At 39.0% G+C, this 26,704-nt stretch overlaps 5 protein-coding genes across 5 annotated transcripts; 4 read left to right on the forward strand and 1 right to left on the reverse strand.

The window, feature by feature from the left end:
• Positions 1-2,619: 2,619 nt before the first annotated feature.
• Positions 2,620-3,576, forward strand: LOC118077939 (olfactory receptor 5P4-like). The gene has a single exon (XM_035101661.2). The coding sequence runs from the start codon at positions 2,620-2,622 to the stop codon at positions 3,574-3,576; it is 957 nt and encodes a 318-aa protein (XP_034957552.2).
• Positions 3,577-7,483: 3,907 nt separating this feature from the next.
• On the forward strand, positions 7,484-8,440 carry LOC118077940 (olfactory receptor 2AP1-like). Its single transcript, XM_035101662.2, has one exon. It carries the CDS (start codon positions 7,484-7,486, stop codon positions 8,438-8,440), a length of 957 nt encoding a protein of 318 aa, XP_034957553.1.
• Positions 8,441-12,894: 4,454 nt separating this feature from the next.
• On the forward strand, positions 12,895-14,974 carry LOC118077941 (olfactory receptor 11L1-like). The gene is made up of 2 exons (XM_088655120.1): positions 12,895-12,933; positions 14,048-14,974. The coding sequence occupies exon 2, from the start codon at positions 14,150-14,152 to the stop codon at positions 14,972-14,974; it is 825 nt and encodes a 274-aa protein (XP_088511246.1). The 5' UTR covers positions 12,895-12,933; positions 14,048-14,149.
• A 3,641-nt stretch (positions 14,975-18,615) lies between these two features.
• On the reverse strand, positions 18,616-19,566 carry LOC118077943 (olfactory receptor 10A7-like). The gene has a single exon (XM_035101664.2). It carries the CDS (start codon positions 19,564-19,566, stop codon positions 18,616-18,618), a length of 951 nt encoding a protein of 316 aa, XP_034957555.2.
• A 4,134-nt stretch (positions 19,567-23,700) lies between these two features.
• Positions 23,701-24,633, forward strand: LOC118077944 (olfactory receptor 13H1-like). Its single transcript, XM_035101665.2, has one exon. The coding sequence runs from the start codon at positions 23,701-23,703 to the stop codon at positions 24,631-24,633; it is 933 nt and encodes a 310-aa protein (XP_034957556.2).
• Positions 24,634-26,704: the final 2,071 nt, after the last annotated feature.

The raw sequence follows: 26,704 nt of genomic DNA on the forward strand, positions 1-26,704 counted from the left end.
ATATTTAATTTGATTGTTAAAGTGAAAAATTTAATAAATAGTATTTCTTAAAAAAGAATACAGTCAAAATATTTAAGATGCTTTGATTGGATTGTTAAATGGAAAATTTAATAAATAGTTTTGTTTTGTTTTTTAAAAAAAGAATACAGTCAAATGTTCGACAACCAAAGCGCGGCTTCTGATTGGTTGCAGGAGCTTCCTGCACTCAAGTGGAAGCTGCGTCAGATGTTCGGCTTCCGAAAAAATGAGAAAACCGGAGCATTTACATCTGAGGTATGACTGTACTTCATATATATATATATATATATATATATATATATATATATATATATATATATATATATGGAAGAAACTGTGACTGAATGATTTATTAATTCCTAGTTATGGTGCTGCAGTAGATAAAACGCACCACTGTGAAGGTGGTGGAAACAATTTACTATCTGATAATCAACTCCCTCATTCCATGAGCAGAAACAGAGCAATAACTTCCTTCCTCATATTTGCTGCAGGGATTATCTGAATGAAGAGGCTGTGTGTATTCTATATGTATGTTTGAAGAATAGTGTATGGTGATCCCATAGATTTTTCAGGGGGTGGGACATAAATAGTGGCAAGTAAAATAAATAAAAGGCAAATATCTTAAACATGTGGGAGGATCAGTAGCTTCTGCCTGGTTTGAGCAACCTGGCTTGCATAAAAGATAACAGATCTCACATAGATAGAATCCTGATCTAAATTGGATGATGTGAGTTTTTAACAGATTTCTTCATGGTTCCTGACATTAAGGAATTCATTGCAGATTGCCCAAAAGAATATGCCAGAAATCAAAGGGGAATCGTTGATTTCCCTTGTGCTTTCTGTGTTTTCTTCTCCATGTTCCTATCCCAGTGGGATTTTTCAGATTTATAAGTAGAACTGAGAGGTTAATTTATGTTATAGATTATATTCAGTAAATGGATGGCACCTCTGAAGAAGGCAGCTATCTACATATTTATTATAACAGAAGATTCCAAAATCTTCAAGAAAACCTTTCAGGTAGATGGATTTTTTTGGAGGATTCTCCTTAATAGGACTACTTTACTTCATCATAAATTTGAGGGTTGTTTTGTGCTAAAGAAGCTGTTTGTGCAACGAAGTCCATTATCAAGAATTTTTTTGTAATAGGAAAAACAACAGGCAATCAAATTTTGAGGGTATTCTGGCTTTAAGGTAATGACACCTGAAAACTCTTTATCACCTGATTCAGAACCAGACAGATATATTCTCTCTCTCTCTCTCTCTCTCTCTCTCTCTCACACACACACACACACACACACACACACACATATAAAGGTAAAGGATCCTTGACAATTAAGTCCAGTTCCACAGTTTTCCCACATCTGATTTCCTCAAAAGCAAGAAAATGTATGTATTTGTGGCTACAGAGCTACCTTGGTTTCTGTATAGACACTATGAGTTCTGAATTTGAATATCTATCTAGGAAATCACTCACTGGGGACAGGGGAGAATTCAATTTAGTTCATATTTAAAGCTAAATCTATCAAATTAACATGTGGCTATTCTCCCCAATATTCTCCCCAATTTTATTTTGTTCTAGCAAAGTGTTCTGATGGATTGTCTTCACTGACACATAAAGGAAATAAGCCAAGATGCCACTGAAATTTGGAACTCACTTTCTGCTTTATTTTTGCCCCACATTGGGTGGACGATTCTTGCATTGCAGGGGGTTGGACTAGATGACCCCCATGGTCCCAACTAGAATCAATTCTATGATTTCTTAGGAGTTTGCAACTCACAATTTCCATGCAGAAGGTTAGCTAGTGCCAAGTGTCTTAATTTACAGAGGTCCATCACCTATCTATTTGAAGGACACTCTGGTTAAAGACTTAAGAATAAATGAAGGGAGGACAGGAACTTTCAAGTTGTCCATGAGCACTTAGCTTCCAGAAAGCAGACTGTGCAGAGATACTGGCCACCTGTTGATTCTTTCTCCATTCCTTTCAAAATTACATAGAAATTAGATCATGCAGTTTTAATGGAAATTTAGCTCCCCTTCTGTTCTCTTCTCTAATGCTGCTTCACTGGCAACCTTAATAGACACCAGTAAAAGAACGCAAAAGCAGCAATGCTACCCTGATTTGGATGCACCTATGCAAAATGCCCTTTGTGCAGCCCTTTCTTAAAGTGGATATTATTTTCCCCGCCGACCTGCATCATTTCTCATCATTGGTTATGCTGGTGGGGGGAGGGGGGAGCTGATAAGAATTAGAGTCCAACAACATCTGAACAGCAGACAATGGCTGCTTTGAATTTAGAGCATTGTAAATATCATAGCAGTCTCCCCCCCCCCCCCCGGCCAAAATGTACACCTTGCACTGTTTAGATGATCGTGTTCACTACTGTGATATACCTAAAATGTGATTGGCTGAATTACATATCCTAAGCATGATTATGAAGTGTAATATAATTCAATAGAGCTTACACCCTAATAAGTGTGTACAGCAATGCAACCATAATTAAAGATACACTCAAACGTACTTTCATATCTTTGAGCATATGCTGAATCAAAACAACTCATGAATCAAATATTTCTTAATTTTTATTGCAAAAAAAAATTAGATGAAGTTAGATGTCAACTCAGAAGAGGAAAATCAAACAGCTCCTGTGGCATTCATCCTCTTGGACTTTAATAGTGAAGACTTACGGACATTGTTTTCCATACTTTTTCTTCCTATCTACCTTGTGACCATGGCTGGAAACATTCTCATTATTGTTCTAGTAGTCCTCAATCAGCATCTTCACACACCCATGTATTTCTTCCTGGGAAACCTTTCATGCCTGGAGACTTGCTACAGCTCAACCATCATGCCAAGGATGCTGGTCAGTTTTCTGACTGGGGACAGAACCATTTCAATTAACGGATGCTTTGCCCAGCTGTATTTCTTTGGTTATCTCGCAACTACAGAATGTTATTTTCTAGCCGTGATGTCTTACGATCGCTATTTAGCAATTTGCAAACCATTGCATTACGCATTGCTGATGAATAGCAGAATTTGCATCACGCTAATCACTGCATCATGGATCGGTGGATCACTCATTATCAGTCTTATAATATTTTTGGTATCCCAACTAACGTTCTGCGGACCAAATGAAATTAACCATTTCTTCTGTGATTTGATCCCAATGATAAGGCTATCCTGTGATGATACATATTTTGTTGAAATTGCATCATTTATTGTCTCCTGTATAGGCATCCTGCCTACCTTTCTAATAACACTTACATCTTATGTTTTCATCATCAACAGCATTTTAAGAATCGCATCCACCACTGGTAAACAAAAGGCATTCTCTACATGTTCCTCTCACCTGACTGTTGTTGCTTGCTTCTATGGCTCCCTGATGATAGTCTATGTCTTACCAAACATGAATTCATTGAGTGACTTGAAGAAAGTCTTCTCTCTGTTCTACACATTGCTCACTCCCCTAGTCAACCCCCTTGTATACAGCTTGAGGAACAAAGAAGTGAAGGAAGCCATGAAGAAAACACTCTTTAAAATGTTCAATAGAATTTATTAAAATTCAGAAGAAAAACCTGGACAACTCTAAAGTGTGGGAAACAAGGTGGAAACCTCTCTGTTTCCATGATGTTGATGTTCTATGCTATTAAATAAAGAAAGCAATCTTAATGCATTTTGTCTATGTTTGTTTTGGAGGCAATGTCCAGAAATCATTCTCTTATATGTGTAGACTTCCTGTTGTGTGTAAGTTGACAGAACTTCAAATACTGACACAACTATCAGAAAACCTTTCAACTACATTATATATTTTTGTATAGAAGCTTTCTATTCAAATCAGCATTCCATCGCCCACATTCACAGGATTGGTGAGCCTTTCAATTTCAATTTATTTACTTTTCTCATTCCCCACCCCCTTAAATGCAGGTCCACCTCTCCACATTGGTTTGCATTTTTTTTAAAAAAACAACAACAACACACCACAAAATTATATTTGCATTTTATTAATTTCTCCTAGTACTCCCATTTTGAATGTGATCTGTCCTCTCCCCCAGGAATGTTGCTACATCATACACCATACACATCTCAAGAAGACATTCCATTATCTCCTAATAATAATTCTTATAAGGAAAGAAGAATTTATTATTGGCCAAGTACATTTTCCAACATACTTGGAATTTGTTTCAGCTACATTGCAACGTAAACATACACACACTGTTCCACTCACAATACAAATAAGTAAAGAAACCCACCCATAATTGACCTCCCCTTCAGCTACACATCTACAAATTTAACGATTTAATGGCACAAAGGAAAAAAAACTGTGAAAAAAGGACGAAACAAATGAACATATATCAGCTAAAATCCTGAATCCTAGTCCAGGTGGTGCAATGATTTCTCCAGAGCTCTTGGTCTGGGGAAATCTACTGAGAATTTCTCAAAATGAGGCAAACTCATTAATCATCGTGGAGTCCTTGGTTTCCCTTACGATTTTGATGGGGTTTTGTTTTGTTTTGTTTTACTCTTGCATACTCCTTTCCCAGTGAGACTTTTCAGATGCAGTGATAGATTTAGATGGCAATATAAGTCATAGATTAGTTATATGCAGCAATGGCTGCACAGTTCAAGCATAGACAGTAATATATTCATTATTACAGAGGATTGCCAAATTTTCATGGAATACACGATACAATATACATTCAAAAGAGAGTGTGCTGAAGACCTGAAGAAAGCACATTTATTTCTGTTCTTTTACAAGTACTTTGCATTCTAAGATGAAGCAAAACCAACTCATCAGTCATCTAGTGTGTTGTGACTTTAAGGTAAGAACTCCTCGAAAAGAGCTCTTTAGAATGAATTCAGTGATCTGGTCCAGAATATAAATGAAGTTCTTGGACATATTTTCATGCCCATTTAAATTTCTATGTATTTAGCTTCTAGTTTGAGTTAAAAGATGTAAAAATGAAGATTTAAAATGGCATCGGTCAATCTATTCTCTCTTGGACTAGGAGTCAAATGACCAAAAACCAAATGGCTGCTAAGTTTGAAGAGAGAGACACACCATTGGAATTGCATTTGTGTCTTTTGGGCATGCTAGCTAGGACTTTTGTGTTCTGTACCTAATTCCATATACTCAGTGACCTCTTAAGAAATTGATCTGCCAACTTGGACTCTTTATTTCCCTCCCTTCCTTATGGGAAAATCAAATACTCTGAGGCACACTGATACATTGAACTAGCATTGCCTACTGCATTATGTTCAAACTAGAAGGGTGAAATCACACCTTGAGGTAGTGGGGTGGAGCAGTTGATACAGAGGGTGTGCTGATAGAGTAACCACTGTGTAAGTGATTTTTATTGTTGCTCAGAAGTGGTAAACTTCTCTCCCTACAGATGCTGCTTGGCTACAAGTCCATGGGGAAGGTGACAGTTTCCCCACCCTTGACTTACATCTGGATGGCCATAGGTTTCCCATTATTGATCACATTGTTCCGGTTATGGCACCGATAGCTTCCACAGATGCCTCCCAGTGTCTTCAGGTAAAATGTAACTCAGCTATATGTTGTAACAGGTTTTCAAGTCTGAAACATTATGGAAATGATACAAGACTCTGTTGAATCCTGGGCTCCTTCCTTCCTCCCTTCCTTCCTCCCTTCCTCCCTTCCTCCCTTCCTCCCTTCCTCCCTTCCTCCCTTCCTTTTTCCTTTTTGCCTCTCAGTGAATGGGGTATTTTTTCTTGTTTCTTGTTTATCTGGTTTTTAATTTATATATTTTATACTGCTTATCACAAAATGTTTCACAGTAATGTACAACAATGTTAAATAATAAATGCTTAGGCAAACAGGAATGTCTTTGACTACTAGGGCCACCACAAGGAACAACCTTTTCCAGATTTTCACCTGATTAATCAATTGTTCTCCATGTGTCATAGAATATGCATTATTTTTGCTTGGCTCATTGGCTCCAGCCATTGTAGGAATCTGATTTTGTGGAGTATTAAGCCCTCTTTATCTGCCACCGTCTTCTTGGGTGGCAGGCAGTCTCTTCTCACTATTCCATATCCAATAGACTTATGTACGTATGCTGATGGCAATGTAGTGTGTGCACGCTCAGAGGATGACCTCAAACCATCCTAAATATCTTTGCAGAAGCTTACGAAAAGCTTGGCCTGTCACTCAACATCCAAAAAATCAAAGTGCTGCACCAACAAGTACAAAACAACCCTTCTGCAGCGCCACAAATCCAACTCAATGGTGTAACGTTGGAAAATGTTGATCACTTGTCCTACCTAGGCAGTTATCTTTCCACAAGGGACAACATTGATGCTGAAATCCAGCATCGCCTGAACTCTGTGTGTGGCTTTCTCCTGATTGAAGTGCAGAGTGTTTGAGGACCGGGACATTCACAAGGAAACCAAAATGCTTGTTTACAAAGCTATTGTACTACCAACTTTACTATATGTTTGTGAAACATGGACCACTTATAAACACCATCGCCAACTCCTTGAAAGATTCCATCAATGGTATCTCTGAAAATTTTTACACATCACTTGGGAAGACAGGCAAACTAATATCAGTGTATTGGAAGAAGCAAAGATCACCAGTGTTGAAGCAATAACTCTTCAACATTGACTTCGTTGGACTGGTCATGTTGTGCCTGATGATCGTCTTCCCAAGCAACTACTCTATTCTGAACTTAAAAATGGAAAGTGTAATGCTGATGGTCAACAAAAGAGGTTTAAAGATTCTCAAGGCAAATCTTTAAAAATGTAGTATAAACACTGACAACAGGGAAACACTGGCCTGTGAGCGCTTCAGTTGGAGAACAGCCTTTACCAAAGCTGTCATGGCCTTTGAAGACACTCAAACTCAGGGTGCAAGGGAGAAAGCATGCTAAGAGAAAGGCATGCTTGGCAAATCCACACCGTGATCAACTCCCACCCGGAAAGCAATGTCCCCACTGTGGAAGGACATGTGGATCCAGAATTGGCTTCCACAGTCTCTTACAGACTCATTGTTAAAGCCATGTTTATGGAAAACAATCTTACTCGGCGATGAGTGATCACCGAAAAAGAAGAAGAAGAAGAAGAGGAAGAAGAAGAATGTATTTACAAGGCCCATGCCTCATAAACTACCCCCAGCCTGAGATTACACTTCAGTTTAAGTAATCCACGGATCAATCCACTTTCCATTACTTTCAATGGGAAAGTTTGCTTCAGGTTAAGTACGCTTCAGGTTAAGTACAGACTTCCGGAACCAATTGTGTTTGTAAACCGAGGTACCTTTAGAAGGCATATCAAGGCAGCCCTGTTTAGGGAAGCTTTTAATGTTTGATGAATTTCTGTATTTTAATATTTTGTTGGAAGCCGCCCAGAGTGGCTGGGGGAACCCGACCAGATGGGCGGGGTATAAATAATAAATTATTATTATTATAAATACCCATGCCTAATTGCTATCTATTATCCCTTAGATGCACTTGACTGTCAATGAGAAAGAAGAAAATCAGACAGCTCCTATGGCATTTATTCTCTTAGATTTTAACAATGATGACCTACGGATGTTGTTTTTCATACTGTTCCTAACTATATACCTTGTCACCATGGCTGGGAACATCCTCATCATTATTTTAGTAGTTATTGATCAACACCTTCACACACCCATGTATTTCTTCCTGGGAAACCTGTCCTGCCTAGAGACTTGCTACAGCTCAACCATCATGCCAAGGATGCTGGTCAGTTTTCTGACTGGGGACAGAACTATTTCTATTAAAGGGTGCTTTACACAGTTATATTTCTTTGGGTCTCTTGCAGCTGCAGAATGCTACTTTCTAGCAGTGATGTCATATGATCGCTATTTAGCAATATGCAAACCATTGCATTACACAATACTTATGAATGACAGGATCTGCATTCGGCTGATTGTCGGACCATGGATCATTGCGTGTCTGGCAATCAGTCCAATAATATTCTTCATGTCTCAACTGAATTTTTGTGGACCCAACAAAATCAATCATTTCTTCTGTGATTTCACTCCCATGGTAAGACTTTCCTGTAATGAGACTGATTTGGTTGAAACTACAGCCTTCATACTATCCTTCATAGGTACTCTGGCACCCTTTGTCATAACTGTATCATCTTATGTTTACATCATCAAAAACATTTTAAGAATTCCATCCACCACTGGTAAACAAAAGGCATTCTCTACATGTTCCTCTCACTTGACTGTGGTTGCTTGCTTCTATGGTTCACTGATGATAGTCTATGTCTTACCAAACATGAATTCATTGAGTGACTTGAAGAAAGTCTTTTCTCTGTTCTACACTTTGCTCACCCCACTAGTCAATCCCCTTGTGTACAGCTTAAGGAACAAAGAGGTAAAGGAAGCCATTATAAAAGCATGCAAGGTGTTTCAGAGGCATTATTATTAAGGAAAAACATTCTACCTTCAGAATGTGAACGCTTTATGCTGACTAATAAAGGAAGTAATATTAATGCATGTTGTTAAATCATAATTTTAGAGCTAGGATCCTGGAAACTTGTCTGCTTTGTAGCTCTTGTTGACACTCAAGTTGGGAAGACATAAAACACTGACATAACTATCAGGAGGCATGCTTCCAACCACACTATATGTCTTTGACCATTTGGTCAACCCCTTATATGCAGTTTGAAGAACAATGGAATGAAGCACACGGCAAGAAAAAAAGTTCAAGATGTTTCATAGAATTCATGGAAATTTAGGGAGAAATGGGGAAAACTGCATAAGAAATCAATTAGACACCATTCTATATCCTCCATATGAATGTTTTTGGTGTCTGGTGTCTAATAAAGAAACTTTTTATATATTTTGTTGTTGTTGTTGTTTAGTTGTGTCCGACTCTTTGTGACCCCATGGACCATAGGACGCCAGGCACTCCTGTCTTCCACTGCCTCCTGTGGTTTGGTCAAACTCATGTTGGTAGCTTCAAGAACACTGTCCAACCATCTCGTCCTCTGTCGTCCCCTTCTCCTAATATCCTCAATCTTTCCCAACATCAGGGTCTTTTCCAGGGAGTCTTCTCTTCTTATGAGATGGCCAAAGTATTGGAGCCTCAGCTTCAGGATCTGTCCTTCCAGTGAGCACTCAGGGCTGATTTCCTTCAGAATGGATAGGTTTGATCTTCTTGCAGTCCATTGGACTCTCAAGAGTCTCCTCCAGCACCATAATTCAAAAGCATCAATTCTTCGGCGATCAGCCTTCTTCATGGTCCAGCTCTCACTTCCATACATCACTACTGGGAAAACCATAGCTTTAACTATACGGACCTTTGTCGGCAAGGTGATGTCTCTGCTTTTTAAGATGCTGTCTAGGTTTGTCATTGCTTTTCTCCCAAGAAGCAGGCGTCTTTTAATTTCGTGACTGCTTTCACCATCTGCAGTGATCAAGGAGCCCAAGAAAGTAAAATCTCTCACTGCCTCCATTTCTTCCCCTTCTATTTGCCAGGAGGTGGTGGGACCAGTGGCCATGATCTTGGTTTTTTTGATGTTGAGTTTCAGACCACATTTTGCGATCTCCTCTTTCACCCTCATTAAAAGGTTCTTTAAATCCTCCTCAATTTCTGCCATCAAGGTTGTGTCATCTGCATATCTGAGGTTGTTGATATTTCTTCCGGCAATCTTAATTCCTGCTTGGGATTCATCTAGTCCAGCCTTTCGCAAGATGAATTCTGCATATAAGTTAAATAAAAAGGGAGACAATATACAACCTTGTTGTACTCCTTTCCCAATTTTGAACCAATCAGTTGTTCCATATCCAATTCTAACTGTAGCTTCTTGTCCCACATAGAGATTTCTCAGGAGACAGATGAGGTGATCAGGCACTCCCATTTCTTTAAGAACTTGCCATAGTTTGCTGTGGTCGACACAGTCAAAGACTTTTGCATAGTCAATGAAGCAGAAGTAGACGTTTTTCTGGAACTCTCTAGCTTTCTCCATAATCCAGCGCATGTTTGCTATTTGGTCTCTGGTTCCTCTGCCCCTTCGAAATCCAGCTTGCACTTTTGGGAGTTCTCGGTCCACATACTGCCTAAGCCTGCCTTGTAGAATTTTAAGCATAACCTTGCTAGCGTGTGAAATGAGGGCAATTATGCGGTAGTTGGAGCATTCTTTGGCACTGCCCTTCTTTGGAATTGGGATGTAGACTGATCTTCTCCAATCCTCTGGCCATTGCTGAGTTTTCCAAACTTGCTGGCATATTGGGTGTAGCACCTTAACAGCACCATCTTTTAAAATTTTAAATAGTTCAGCTGGAATATCATCACTTCCACTGGCCTTGTTATTAGCAGTGTTTTCTAAGGCCCATTTGACTTCACTCTCCAAGATGTCTGGTTCAAGGTCATCAACCACACCATCTGAGGTGTATGAGACCTCCATATCTTTTTGGTATAATGCCTCTGTGTATTATTGCCACCTCTTCTTGATGTCTTCTGCTTCTGTTAGGCCCTTACCACTTTTGTCCTTTATTATGGTAATCTTTTTACAATATTTTCCTTTCATATCTCCAATTTTCTTGAACAGATCTCTGGTTTTCCCCATTCTATTGTTTTCCTCTATTTTTTTGCATTGCTCGTTTAAGAAGGCCCTCTTGTCTCTCCTTGCTATTTTTTGGAAATCTGCATTCAGTTTCCTGTATCTTTCCCTATCTCCCTTGCATTTTGTTTGCCTCCTCTCCCCTGCTATTTGTAAGGCCTCGTTGGACAGCCATTTTGCTTTCTTGCATTTCCTTTTCCTTGGGATGGTTTTTGTTGCTGCCTCCTGTATAATGTTACGAGCCTCCATCCATAGTTCTTCAGGCACTCTGGTCACCACAAACACTCTTTTCCAACAACACAAGAGACGACTCTACACATGGATATCACCAAATGGGCAGCATCAAAACCAGATTTCGAAATATATTTTGTATTGTGTGGCAATACCCCAAACCCTCCCCAGAATGAATAAAGACACAGGACACATTGCATAAGGTTAATGGGCGTAAAAGGCCACAACTTTATTGATTACGGATGTAGAGAGGTATTGGCTTAGGCATTGAATCTAACCGTCTATATCCGACTCCAGCCCACTCTGCTGGCAGTCTGTGAAGGGTTAACCACCATTGGGTGAGCGCTGCGATACAGATCAACTAGGAACTCAACCCCAGGGCCACCACTAGGGGCGTGCCTTAGGCCCTCACCTACCACGGCTTCGGACATGGCCACGTCCCGGATTCCTTAAGGGAGTACCCTTCAGCAATTTGGGGGGAGTTGATGGCAGCAAGTGGGAAAATTCCTACCAGGCCGCTCAACAGTGACCAACCGAGGTCCATAGCAATGTCAGAAGGAGAGACCTGCCTAAAGGGAGGGTGGGCGGGAAAACGCAGTGGCTGGGGGTCCTGTAAAAGAAAGGGACCGATTCCCCGCCGCACGCTCACTTAAATCTGCGAGCCACGCCCTCTTGGTGCATCCAGATTAGATGCGCCAAGTGAGCGCCGCGGCCGGGAGCCGGCCAATGGGCAGAGAGGGAATAGCAACCATTCCCCCATCACGTGTAGGTTTTGTGGTGCCCACAATCTCCCCTCCTCCTACAGCGGAAGGGACTTTAGTCTACACTTTGGACACAGGGCCCTGGAAAATCGTCTCCTTTTTATTGTTATTTAGTTAAGCTTCCTGTTGGCATTCAAACAATGGGTCAATCAGTAGAGTGTGAGACTCAGGGACAAAAGATTCCTGCACCACAGGGGGTTGGATTAGATGACCCTCCAACTTTAGTTCCCCTTCCAACTTTATATTTCAGCCACCAAATTATGGTTTAACAAATATTTACAAATAAATTACCTTTCTATGTGTCCATTTCAATGTTAATTAATTTTGCAGAGGCCTGTTAGTATTTTTTCAGGAAAACATTGCAAAGAGTCTTTAGGCACTTAAAAGACAAAGTTAGGGAAGTGAGGATTCACTCATCTCAAAGTATCTCAAATTTAGGCATGGTGAAGAAGTTCATTAAAAGCAAGCAGAAGAATGAGCAAGGCTCCAGACATGACATGTTTCCCAGGAATTGCTAGCATGCATTTAAACTACTGTATAATATATTCACTGTCTTGATTATTGCAACCTGGGTTGAGTGGCAGTCTCAGTGCTGGTAGATGGATTTGCAACTTGCAAAATAAAGGAAAAGCGGAAAAATATACAAAATAATATAGAGCTCTGAACACAAGATTTACTGTCAGGGATTATTTTTCTAGTGAATTTCTTCATAGCTCTTGACCTCGGTGGGGGGGGGGGGGACTACAGAGAATTTGCATTCATTAAGGTAATCCACTGATCATGGGGGAGTTGGTGATTTCCCAAATGTTTTTGAAATGTTTCTTCCATTTATCAGTGAGACTTTTCATAAGATATATTCGTCTCAATGGATGACATTAAACAAGAAGAGACATTCATATTTTCAATATAAACAGAGAATTGTCAACCATGCAAGGGCTTTTTCTAGATGGATGTTTTGAGGGATTGTCAGTAATAGGATGACGTCCATGCAATTTACATTTGAGAGCATATGTGTGCTAAATACCACACTGAAAAGTAGATTGATCCAGAACTTTAGGGGATTCATCATCTAATGTGTTCTGGCGTTAAGGTAAGGATACATGGAAATAAAGCTTTTAACACCAATTTGGAGCTCTGCTACACAATCCAAATGAAGTGCTTAGGATTTTGTAATGTCCATTTAGAGTTCAGTGCATTAATCTGTCAGTTTAATGTAAAAGATCAGAACATAAGTATGAAAATATAATAGGCCAATCCAGTCTCTTGTACACTGGAATCATGCAATGAGGAATCCATCACCCACAACTGCTAAGACAGAGCTGGAAGAGTTGTCATTGTAGTGGGAACATGCTATTTTTTGGCTTGTCAGCAACCCACTTAGTGGACTTAAGATTTAGGACTTCGCATTTCACACCTGACCCCATTCACAGTGGTCCCAAGCAATCTAGCTGTTATTTGTTCTGCACTCCTTAAAATATGCCCCTATCAATGAAGGTGGAGTCCTTCATTGATTTAATGAAATTTGTTCTGAACTCATGTATATGCAAGAAAATCTAATTATGTTACCTAGATATCATCACTTAAATAACTTCTTTTTTTGATTCCACATTTTAGACTAATATGTTATAGATTTCAGTCTTTTAAGATTGTAATCCTATGAACACAATATTTGGGAGGAAGCCACACTAAGTTCAGTAGGGTGTACTTCTTAGTAGACAGGATTTCAAGTCAAATATTTGTGACTATAAATTTTGTTCCTCCTCTTTGCTATGCAATGATGAGCTGGCTATGATGAACTTCCTGAGTTCCTGGGAGAGTTTCAGTATGTGTAAAACAGGCCTAGGAAAATGATCAAGTTACATTGGAACAACAATTTTTGTGTGTGTGTGGGGGGGGGGGAACCAGATGTTGGACTCCAGCTCTCACTATACATTGTCATCATGGTCAATGGTCAAGAGTAATGGTGCTTGTAGTCCAATAACATAAGTAGAACCATGGTTGTCCATCACAGTTAGAAACTTCAGAAAAGAACATACATGTAAAGCATTCTTAGTTTCATAACATTGTTAAAAAGTTATGGTGGGATGCTTAACTTTCATAGATATACACCAGAAACCATTGCTGGATTTTTTTAATCAATGGGGCTTAAGTTAGTCTTGAAATCCAGAATGGAGGAGTGATTAGAACATCATGCCTGGGAAAACCCAGTTTTAAATGCTTGTTTCTTCTTATCCTAACCTCACAAGGTGAGGATAGCAGCTGGTGGGAGAAAAATGTTTTTAGCTTGCACTTCTTGGAGAGAAAACAATAGAAGGTTAATATAATAATAAAAAGTCCATTGATTTCAACACGTTTGATCTAAATATAGCTAAGTCTTGAATCAACAGGCTGTAACTTCTTAATCACATATTCAAACCTAAATGTTTATTAATATTATCTGATGTTACTTAGATGAAACTGAATGTCAACGCAGAAGAGGAAAATCAAACAGCTCCTGTGGCATTCATCCTCTTGGACTTTAATAGTGAGGACTTACAGACATTGTTTTCCATACTTTTTCTTCCTATCTACCTTGTGACCATGGCTGGAAACATTCTCATTATTGTTCTAGTAGTCCTCAATCAGCATCTTCACACACCCATGTATTTCTTCCTGGGAAACCTTTCATGCCTGGAGACTTGCTACAGCTCAACCATCATGCCAAGGATGCTGGTCAGTTTTCTGACTGGGGACAGAACCATTTCAATTAACGGATGCTTTGCCCAGCTGTATTTCTTTGGTTATCTCGCAACTACAGAATGTTACTTTCTAGCCGTGATGTCTTATGATCGTTACTTAGCCATTTGCAAACCGTTGCATTATGTAATGCTCATGAATGGAAGAATTTGTATCATGCTTATTGCTGGATCATGGATCAGTGGATCACTCTTTATCAGTCTCATAATATTTTTTGTGTCTCAGCTGCAATTCTGTGGACCCAACAAAATCAACCATTTCTTCTGTGATTTGATCCCAATGATAAGACTTTCATGCAATGATACTAATCTGGTTGAAACTACAGCCTTCATAATATCCTTCATAGGTACACTGGCACCCTTTATCATAACTGTGACATCTTACATTTTCATCATCAAGAGCATTTTAAGAATCCCATCCACCACTGGTAAACAAAAGGCATTCTCTACATGCTCCTCTCACTTGACTGTGGTTGCTTGCTTCTATGGCTCCCTGATGATAGTCTATGTCTTACCAAACATCAGTTCACTGAGTGACTTGAAGAAACTCTTTTCACTGTTCTACACTTTGCTCACCCCACTAGTCAATCCCCTTGTGTACAGCCTGAGGAACAAAGAGGTAAAGGAAGCAATTAAAAAACCGTTCCAGATGTTTCAGAGAACTTATTAAAAAAAATTAGAGGAAAGGGGAAACCTTCTCATTATCACTGACTTCATGTGTGGACTTCACCATTGATATACAGTGGTTACTCAGGTTAAGAACTTAATTCGTTCCAGAGGTCCATTCTTAACCTGAAACGGTCCTTAACCTGAGGCGCGCTTTTGATAATGGGGCCTCCTGCTGCCGCTGGCGCATGTTTTCTGTTCTTATCCTGGGGCAATGTTCTTAACCTGGAGCAGCCACTTCCTTATTAGCGGAGTTTGTAACATGAAGCGCCTGTAACCCGAGATACCAATGTATATTAATTTCATCTGCATTAGATCTAGTGGATCTTTCTTAGCCACATTTCAGTGATGGGGAGGACCAACCCCAAACTGAATGAAACAATAGATGTGATCCTTACCTTTGATAGGATACATTTCAGCCATTGAAAATCAGAGGGTTATACACATTCCCACTTATTTGTCCATCCTCCATCCAAATAATTAAGAGGCATTATCATATTTTGAGATCACATTTTAACCAGGCAAACACACGTATAGAAGGGTCACACCATGAGGAGCTGTGTAGTCTGGGAAGAATCCCAACAGGTAAAAACTTCTGGAGGGCTGAAGTTTTTCAGTCCTAGTCTACCACTTCATTGTTGAGTCAGGGAACTGAGAGGTGGTATCCATTGCCACTAATGATCTAAACTGACTTCCTTTTGAAAAGACTTCGGACACAGACAGTGTTACTAGTTGACATTCTTATAACTGCACTCTAATACATTCTGATAAAGAGTCTTCCCCCTTCAAATTTCTTTCATTCCTCTTGTGGTTTTAACAAAGATCCACACATGGATTTTTACATGTTTATTTCCAACTTTCGCAAATGTAATCATTAAATAAGGTTTGTTAACTGGAATGGAAAATTAACTTTTTATGCTTGAAACAAAATATATATATTAAAAAAACACCTTCCAGTAGCACCTTAGAGACCAACTAAGTTTGTCATTGGTATGAGCTTTCATGTGCATGCACACTTCTGCAGATATCTGGAAGGAATTTTTTTAATTTTGTTTTGACTACGGCAGATTAACACGGCTACCTACCTGTAACTTTTTATGCTTGATTTATAGTTTATAGACTTTGGTCCTTTACTTGCCTGCTGTTTGGTTTGCTGAAAATGCACCTCATGATTTTATGCCATTTTAAAAAGGATTTCCACTTTTTTCTGAGAAGGAAAAATATGATACAATGCCATGAAGCCTCTTTTCCATTGTGGATCTTCAATGGATATGGCAGTTTGCCTCATGTATTCATAAAAGGAAATAAAATTCCCCAATTGAATCTATGCAACAAGATGGAAAGAATGGACCAGAGGAACAAAAGTATCAAGTTGAATGAAATCCTCTCATCCCTGTTCAATATATTTGGTAACTGCACACACAGAAATCCGACTTGTGCTGCAGTAGTTAAAATGTTAAATCACCATTGGGGATGTATGAATCTGTCCATTTCAATTTGTTCCCATTTCTCATTTTTATAACCTAAATTATATTTATTTCCCACATGTCCACATCAGTTTGCATTATAAAGCAGTCCTCATGAAAATGCATCATGGTTGTATATATATATATTTGCCTAAGAGACACATTTTTGGAAAATACAGTCATACCTCAGTTTAAGTACGCTTCAGTTTGAGTACTTTCAGTTTAAGTACTCCGCAGACCTGTCTGGAATGGATTAATCCACTTTCCATTACTTTCAATGGGAAAGTTCGCTTCATGTTAAGTACGCTTCAGGTTAAGTACGAACTTCCAGAACCAATTACACTCATATTTTGGGGTAAGTATGCTTCAGGTTGAGTACTCTGCGGACCTGTCTGGAATGGATTAATCCACTTTCCATTACTTTCAATGGGAAAGTTCACTTCAGGTTAAGTATGCTTCAGGTTAAGTATGGACTTCCAGAACCAATTACACTCATATTTGGGGGTAAGTACACTTCAGGTTGAGTACTCTGTGGACCCATCTGGAATGGATTAATCCACTTTCCATTACTTTCAATGGGAAAGTTCGCTTCAGGTTAAGTACGCTTCAGGTTAAGTACAGACTTCCAGAACCAACTGTGTACTTAAACCAAGGTACCACTGTAATGTGCCCTAATGTAATGCATTTTTGTATGTTAATGTCACAAATATATGAATTTTACTGTACATGTGTATGCCTTTTTATCAACATTTCTTCATGGGGGAACTGCACTGCAAAAATTCAGAACACTGCAAATTTAACTCCATATAAGTTTCTCATTTAGGTGTCTGATTATTTACGTGGATATAAGAATAATAGAATTGTAAGGTTGGAAGGAACCTCAAGCGTCTAGTCCAGCCCTCTGCAATGCAGGAATCTCAACACATTGACTTATTCATTGAAATAACTGGGGTTTCTTAGTTTATTTATTTTAAAATATTTTAAGTTATACAGAAGAAGGTATCATGAAACATGGTAAGTGAAGTGTGCACTGATAAAAAACATAGATGGTGTCCATAATTCTGTATATTGAATAATAAAGCAAAATGATGATATGTAAAGCAAATATAATATGTTTCTAATGGGTTAGGGTTAAATAAATAAATAAAAAAGGTATACTGTACAAATATACTATAGCTTAACTAATGGAAATATATTCATATTAAACAATAAAACTGAGATAATTCTAAAACATTTCAGATACACTGATATGCTATCAGAAACCTGTGAAAACGTTAGACCAAAACCTTTCTAGGAACAACTGGCAGAAGTACTTGGATTTGATGGAGTTCTAAGAATCACTTCTGGGTGATTCTATACAGTCATCATTTCTAGACCACCATCTCCACCCCCTTCCCCCCGGAACAAACATCATAATCAGATAACCTTCTCCCTGTCCACCTTCCATGATGAAGCATTCTTTTTAGCAAGCTCCTAAACTGGCAGATACACCCAAGCCAGAATACAGTGGGAGTCTCTGCTGGATGTTCTAATTTCCATGTCACTCTTTCCTAGCAATCATATTTCTGCTCAAAAGTCTACTTGCAAACAAGATCAGCAGGGAAAGGAGTGATAAAAGCAGGCTTGATGGATGATACTGAGAGACAGGGTCTGTGATAGGGATGTGGGGGAAATGACTTTTGTGGATTGGGGCAGAGCTACATTTCTACAGTTATTTCTGGTTCTTGTGTGGCTCCTTTGCTGTTCCTCCCACCTCCCCCAGAGTCAAACTGCCCCTCCATACCACAATTCAATTTCTAACTCATTTACTGGGTTCCATAATTCTGATGAACAATTTGTTCTCACCCCCCCCCAACCCCTTTTCTCTCTTTGGATTTCACTGCCTATACTTCCCTGACGCCTCTCTGTTATTACCTGTGCCTGCTGTGATTTAGTTAAGTTACATTATATGCTCCATAGTATGCAAAAAGCTGTGGGAAATTGCAGGTGGCTAACCTGTAGATCTCCAGATATTGCTGGACTACAAATCCCATCATCCATTATCATCAGCAGTACTGGCTGGGGCTGATGGGAGCTGGAGTCCAACAATATTTGGAGGCCTACAGGCTTGCATATCCTTCTGTAAATAGATAAGTAAGAGTTCAAACTTGACCTGCTTCATTACATTTATCCATTTCTGCTACTTCCAGAATACAAGTTTGGCATCTACAAGCCTTTTCAAGGCTTCACGTACCTTCTTGTTCCTCAAGCTATAGATGAGGGGATTAATCATTGGAGTCACAATAGTATAGAAGATTGAGAAGATCTTGCTTGTGTCTACAGTGTGTTTAGCAGCAGGAACCACATACATTGTAATCAGCGTCCCATAGAAAGTTGTAACTACTATGAGGTGAGTGGAGCAAGTAGAAATGGCTTTTTTAGACCTGGTGCCAGAAGCCTGTTTGATAACAGCTGACAATATATAAGTGTAAGACACAACCGTAAGTAAGAATGGGATCAATGTTAGACTGGAAGAAAGAATGAAAGAAGTCTTTTCAAACAGGTATGTGTCAGAGCAAGCAAGCTTCAGCAGTGGAGAAAAATCACAAAAGAAATGATCAATTTCATTGGGCCCACAGAAGGTCAAGCTTATCATCAGCAACACTGTAATTAAGGTTACCAGAAAGCCACTGATCCAAGAGCTAGCAGCCAGCCAAACACACATGTTGCTGTTCATCACAGTTGTGTAGTGGAGAGGGTTGCATATGGCGATATAGCGGTCATAAGACATCACTGATAGCAGAAGGCATTCAGTGCCACCCAGGGATCCAAAGAAATAAAACTGAATCATGCAGTCCATAAAAGAAATGGTCTTCTCCTCAGAGATCAAACTGGTTAGCATCCTGGGAACAATGTTGGATGTATAGATGATCTCAAGGAAGGAAAGGTTACCCAGGAAGAAATACATGGGTGTGTGCAAGCTACGATCTGTTGATACAATGATCAAAAGTAAGAAATTGGTAGCAAGTGTAACCACGTAGAAGATCAAAAACAAAGCAAACAGGAAGTGCTGCATTTCAGGGGTGTCTGAGAATCCGAGTAGCAAAAATTCAGTGACTGAGGTCCCATTCCATGAGGTTAGGTATGCCATGTGGAGTTGATCTAGAGGAAACAGCAGGAACAATAATAATGGCTTCCACCAGGTCTGTTGTCAGTGTGGGAACACTGGAACAGAGTTAAGTACACCTAAATTAATTGAAATCAATAGGCATGTTTACGTGACTGGTGGATTGTGACCAGATTATTTATCTTCCCAAGAACCGCAAATGGAAATCAACGGATAGAATGAGGCTTTTCTGCCAATATGTTGCAGCTGAAGCCTCTGAAAATTTTTCTCCTTAGAGTTGGAGTTACCCTCGAAAAAAGCATTTAATGTGGGAGAAATGACAGAAATCAGAGGTACCTGCCTCCATTTGCATGCGTGGAAATGCCTTCTGCTTGGGATTGGCCCAGCCAACATGAATAACGAGTCAGTTATTAGTATAATTATTAAAATTATTACATGTTTATTTATACCCCACCTTTTCCACTGACCCGACTCAAGGCAGCTTACAGATAAAAGCAACAATTACTAAAAACATAGAAAAAGCAATAATTAGAAAAAACAATTAAACATTAATAGAACTAAAACTATATACACATATAGATATCTAGGGAATCCTTACTCCTGTGGTCCATCAGCCTGATATACAGGAATGAAACAAATGTTGTCCTCTTCATATTAGGAAAGTCTTTACCTGCCTCCTTTTCCACATGGCTCATGCTTTTAGATATCACACAAGCACAGCCACTTTGCATGAGATATCAATATCATATATACTAATAGTGAATTCATTTGGGTGGGGTTCACCCTCCCAAGACTTTTGTATTTCTGCAAATTTTGGAGTGGCCCCAAACCTGGTGGTATCTCTCTTGTGATGGTGATATTTTGACTGCAAAAGGATGCAACAGCATACTGAAGGGCAGATTTGTAGTAATAGAAAAAAGGTTTTTTTTAAAAAAAAACAGCAAAAAGGAAAACAGGAAGCATCCCAATGACAGAAAAAGATGTTCAATGATGGCAATGCTGACTCTGTTGTGTGGGATGAAAATGGGGCAGATTCAAATTCTACAAGAGAGCCTAGCTCATGGGCTGGCTGGAACACTGAGCAGGAGAACTCCATACTACAGCAAACCAAATATCCATTTACACTAGGCTCAGCTGTCTCATGCTTTCAGTTCTCTATACTCTATACTCACAATTATGTTTTCCATTCAACACTGCATGATATGAAGGAATGCCCTGCATAGGTTTTGATCTCTTCTGGAAGACATGCCATCTCTTCGCCCACCCAATTTGTAATATTTCCCTTCTTCTTTTTAAAGGTATCGTAGGTCACTATGTCCCTTAGTGACTTCTACTAGGATGTTTTGTTTGTCATGCAGGATAATTAGGCTGGGGAATTATGCCTCTCCCCCTCTCCCCTTTGTAATAGAAACAGAAAATAACTATGCAATTATTTCATTGTAACAGCTAGGAAGACAAGGACATGGGGCATCCCATTAAATGTCAATTGTGTATCCTCTGATAGTTGTGCACTGCTTCTCATAGAAACCTGTGATTATCCTCCCAGTTAATGTTGTCCCCCTTTGCATGCTCCTTTCTCTCACTCTCTCACACACTTGCCTGCACCATAATTTGTCTAAGCTTAATATCCTTCTTTACACTATGATTCTATCATGATTAAGATCCAGGTGCTCTTGGAGGAGAACAATTTTCTAGATCCATTTCAACTAGGGTGTGGCCTGGCTTTGACACAGAAACTACCCTGGTTGACCTCTGTCAGGAGACAGGTGCAATATACCTATGTTAATCCTTCTTGAATTCTCAGTTGCTTTCAGTACCATCAACCACTGTATCCCCTTTGAGAGGCTATCCAAATTGGGGGTGGGTGACCATGCTTTGCAGTGGTTCTGTTCCTACTTGGATGGTCATCTCCAGCAGGTGATTTCCTTTGGCACAAAGGAGCCTTCAATGTTGGGTTCCTCAGGGTTCATTTCCATCGCCCATGTTGTTTAATATCTATATGAAGCTGCTGGGTGTAGTCATCCAGAGTTTTGAAGTGTGTTGTCAGTAGTATGCTGATGACACACAGCTCTATTTTTCCCTTTACATCTACAGTGAATAGGCTGGACAGGTGTCTGGATGAGAGCCAATAAATTGAAGCTCAATCCAAGTAAGACAGAGACACTATTGGTGGGTGGTTTTCTAGACAAGATGGATGGGAGATTGCCTGCTCTTGAGGTAGTTGCACTCCATCTTAAGTAACAGGTACATAGCTTCGGTTTGCTCCTGGATCCTTTACTATCACCTGAGGCTTCGGTGGTATGCAGGTCCTTCTATCAGCTTTAGCTCTATGGACAACAATAGCCTAACACCTGTGCTTTATGACTGTAAACCTCAAGCTTAGAATACTATAACACATTATACATGGGTCTGCCTCTGAATTCAGTTCAGAAACTTCAGCTGGTGCAAAATTTGATGGCCAGGTTGTTCACTAGAACAAGATGTTTTAAGCTTTAACAGCCATCCTGGCCGAATTGCACTGGTTGCCAATTAGTTTCTGGGCGCAATTCAGAGTACAATGTTGACGTAGTATGTCTTACTTAAGGACTTCAGTACCTTAAGGGCCTCTTCTCCCCATACAAACTGACCCAGATCCTGTGCTTGTCATCTGAGGCCCTTCTCTATGTCCCTGCTCCTTGATAGGTTCTGAGGATGACAACACAAGAATGGGCCTTTTCTGTGGTGGCTCCCCATCTGTGGAATGTTCCCCCAGAGAGGCTCACATGGAGCCATCATTACATGTCTTTAGTTACCAGGAAAAAGCATATCTCTTAACCCCCATTCTTTAAGTAAACTATGGCTTGTTAAATGGGGAGGGGGTTGTTATTATTATTATTTTATTATAATTATTTTATTATTTTATTATTACTACCATGTGTATATTATGCTCTATATTATGCATTTCTTATTATGCTGCATCCCTAGGAGTGCTGAATCACTGATGCTCCTAGGATTATGCTACCACTGGGAATTATGGAGAAAGTGCTTTTAAAATATTGCCCATCTAATTGAGCTAACTAAAACATGTTTCCATGTTTTCATGAGAACAAAATAGCAGTCTATGCCTCCTGAAATGCTTTCAACTATATCTAGAGCATCCTGAACTTTTCATAGAAAATAAAATGAGACTTTATTGAAGGAAACAAGTATTGTATACATACAGATGCTATCCTGTGCTGTTCTGGTGCGTTATTTTTCAGAGATTCATGCAACACGAATCCTTCTTCATATTCCATATATTTATTTTTCTGAATACTGAGCTGACAACTTGTTTTTTTAATTTTCCACTGGAACGATTCGTCTTTCTTATCAGATACGCTGAAGGCTTCCTAGAATTCCTGTACAGTTTGAAGAATTCTGCATCTCTGTTTAATACCAAATGCTGACAAAGGACATTCAGGAAGTTTGGAAAGACCAAAGCATTTAAAGGTATTAGTTGTTTATATACTTTGCCATGTTAGTTTCATTGTCATTACCCCACCTTAACAAACGATTGCAGTTAAAGAAACGTTTTGGGAATTTTGGTATCGAACTCTGACTGTTCCTCCAATCTGATCTGGTTCATTTGTATTGCTTAAAAGAATGTCGGAAGTGGGGGGGGGGGAGAGAGAAGAAGCACTACACCTTATTCTACTCAGCTATATCTTTTGCAGCCCTGAATTTGCTCAAGGTGCTGAATCAGAAGGATGGCCAAAAATACAGGAGCTTTCAAGAAACAATAGCATTTATTCTGAAATTCAGAAAGGAGAAAATGTCACCCTTGCTTATTGAAGTGGTTTATCCATGAAAATGAGCATATGTGATATGTACTAAAAAGCTATGTCAAAAGCAACTACTTCAGTGACAAAATAAATAAATTTGGTTGTAATGCAAATATAACTATAAAATATAGAATTTTCAGTCAATATTTCTGCAAAATATTGGATTTTAAAACATTGGTAGAAATACAGTAGGATATAAGAGAAGCTGCAATAGAATTTTTGAAACTAATCATTAAGATGTTATTACAGTACCATACCTTCCCAAACCTTCCAACAAAATGCCAAGGAAATATTATATAATGAGGCTCCTTTCTCTTTCTTTTTTGTATGTCATTGCAGATAATATTTGAATCAGGATATGAGAGAAGAAAATGAGACTGAATTGACTGAGTTTATCCTCATTGGCTATTCTGGTCGGCCAAAGACAAGGATGGGACTCATTGTTTTCCTGACTGTTGTATATGCTACAACTGTAGTGGGAAATTTTATTATAATCTTGGTGACCACAACTGATCCTCGGCTTCACAATCCCATGTATTTTTTCCTCAGTAACTTGTCCTTCCTTGACATTTGCTATGCATCTTCTTCAATCCCACAGGCCATTGCGAACCTTCTGGTGGATCGGCCCACCATGTCCTTTGCAATGTGTTATTTCCAAATGAGTGGTGGTGCCTACTTAGCAGTGACCGAATGCTTCCTGTTGGCTGTCATGGCTTATGACAGGCTTATAGCCATTTCCAGCCCACTGCATTACATGCTAATCATGAACAAGAGATTGTGCATTCAGTTAGCAGCTGGGACATGGTCAATTGGCTTATTTTTAGGGGCTATTCCCATTTATGCCATACCAGCTCGCTTTTGTGGGAAAAATTTGGTCAATCATTTCACATGTGAAGTAAAAGCAGTTATGAAGCTGGTTTGCTCAGATACTTCCATCAGCCAGCTGGTTATGTTCTTCACTGGGAGTGTCACTTTGCTTGGTCCCTTTAGCTTTATCCTTTTCTCGTATTTGCGCATAATTGTGGCAATTATAAGAATCCACTCAGCAGGGGGCAGGATGAAGGCTTTCTCCACATGTGCTTCCCACTTGACTGTAGTATCCATATTCTATGGCACCTTCATGTTCTCATATCTCCGCCCCCAAACTAAGACCACAAAGGATGTAGACAAGATAATTTCTCTCTTCTATGGAACTGTGACTCCCATGTTAAACCCATTAATCTACACTCTCAGAAATCAGGAAGTTATAGGGGCCTTGAGAAGACTTGTGGGAAAGAAAGTGGATTCATGAAAAAGATACCTTGATCATTGATGATTGAAATATTTTCTGTGTTTCTTGCTTCTGTTATTATCACAACCTTAACAGCTACTGAATGCATTTGAAACTAGGAAAGATGGAAATAAAGGCTCCTTGAAAACATAACTGATTTGCTAAAGATAAATTTCTCCTTTCTTTCAGATGCAGCTAGGTGGAATGATTGTCAATTGAAACTAAGTAAATGAAGCAAACAGTTGGTTTCACCTGAATTGATGGAGTGTGCTTTAATGTCTGCCATTTCCCTCAGATGCAGCCAGCTTGTAAAATAGGCTACAGTGTAGGTGCTGAACAGGGATGGAGAAACCTCTGTATCTCTGCCAGGTCCTTTCATTCTCCATCTGTTTATCTAGTACAAGGGTAGCCAACATGGTGGCCTCCTGATGTTGTGGACTACAACCACTATCATCACTGACCATTGACCATATTGACAGGGGTTAGGGATCTGTAGATGTTGTTTTCTCTACTCATTTTTTCCTATCTTAAGTTCAGTTATCTGCATTTCTACATCAGTTTCTGTTGTTTTGTTTATTATTTCTAATAAGTCCATGAGCATTTTTTTATATACTTCTGTACATATGTAGAATTTTATTCAATGAGCTTTTTTGTATCTGTTTTCTTCTTCTTCTCCTTCTCCTTCTCCTCCTTCTCCTTCTCCTTCTCCTTCTCCTTCTTCTCTGGACAAAGTAACAATAATTAATAAATAAGAATAAAAAAGTGAACTCCACCTCCGAGACCATTTCATTATAACTATCCAACCTCCCAAAATTTCAACACCTCTTGTAATGGTTTAACCTTTCCGATTTAACAGTACAAATTCTACAAACACTTCCCATATCTCATTGAAATCATTTCTCCTGCATATTCCCCATATTACCTTAATGGAATATGTTAATTTATCATTAATAGCTATATCCCACACCTTTTTATGCCATTCTTCAATTTTATGTTCTGCTTGCCACTTCTTGGCTATCTTAATTCATGCAGCTGCCAATAAATTTGTGAGCAAGTCTGTCATAGCCTGCAAACCTTCCACCCCATCGTAAATTGATAATCATGCTACCTCTGAACTTTTGGTCGGCTTTAACCCAGTGATTTCTCCTTAAACATCCTTTGCCAGAAAGACATGTACATATGTACAATTTTTCATTAACTTTTTGTCCAAATTTCTACTAATAAACTCATTAGCTATGCAGTTTCCACTAAGGTACACATTTTTGCAAGCGATTTTGCAAATGTAATGCATTTTGTATTAATATATGCAGTTTTATGCTCAGTTTAATATATGTATTTTGTTTGCTTTGAGACCTAAGTCACAAAATTCAGATACATGGTAATTTTGAGGGATAGTTGTGCTTTGGTTTGTGTTTTGGTTCAAGAGGTATGAATTAGGCAGCTTCTCATTTAAAGTCAAACAAAATTAAATTTCTCTCCCCTTCCTATTGATGCAAAAGTATAATTGTTGAAAACAACAATGGAATTAGGCAAGTGACACTATGGGGAACTTAATTACTTTCAGGTAACTAACAGGTGGTGGGTGGACTGACCTTTTCTTTTTGGACAAAACATTTATATGATGGGATAATATGCTTTGTCTTATCAATATCTCCTTCAACAATCAGTATTTCACCCTCTAAAATTGTTGCATCATTAATAGGAGTATTAATGTAAGCATTATTTGTAACCCAGTCTTGAAACAAATACAAGTATAGATCTATGTTTTTTTCTGAAAAAAAAAAAGGACGAGAAACTCAATAACAGTGGCATGAGTTTATTGCTCAAGTATTCCCAATTTGCCTTTGTTGAGATTTGAACATCTGTTAGGTCCCATCATGTACCCTGATATTCTTCCAAGTCAGAGTAAGAAACTATGAAGCAGAGTACTTTTAATTTCCTGCAGAAAGACATTTTCCCACTGGAGCCCAACAGCACTAATTAGGTCTTAACTTTGAATCCCATCAGGATTTGAATTCCATCAGCGAACATGTACCACTCCTAGAAAGTTAGGAAGTGCTACATAATGTAGTTGTTGCTTTAGTAGGAAAAT

The sequence above is a fragment of the Zootoca vivipara genome, chromosome 12 (genome assembly GCF_965207765.1).
Source record: "Zootoca vivipara chromosome 12, rZooViv2.hap1.1, whole genome shotgun sequence".
Classification (NCBI taxonomy): Eukaryota; Metazoa; Chordata; class Lepidosauria; order Squamata; family Lacertidae; genus Zootoca; species Zootoca vivipara.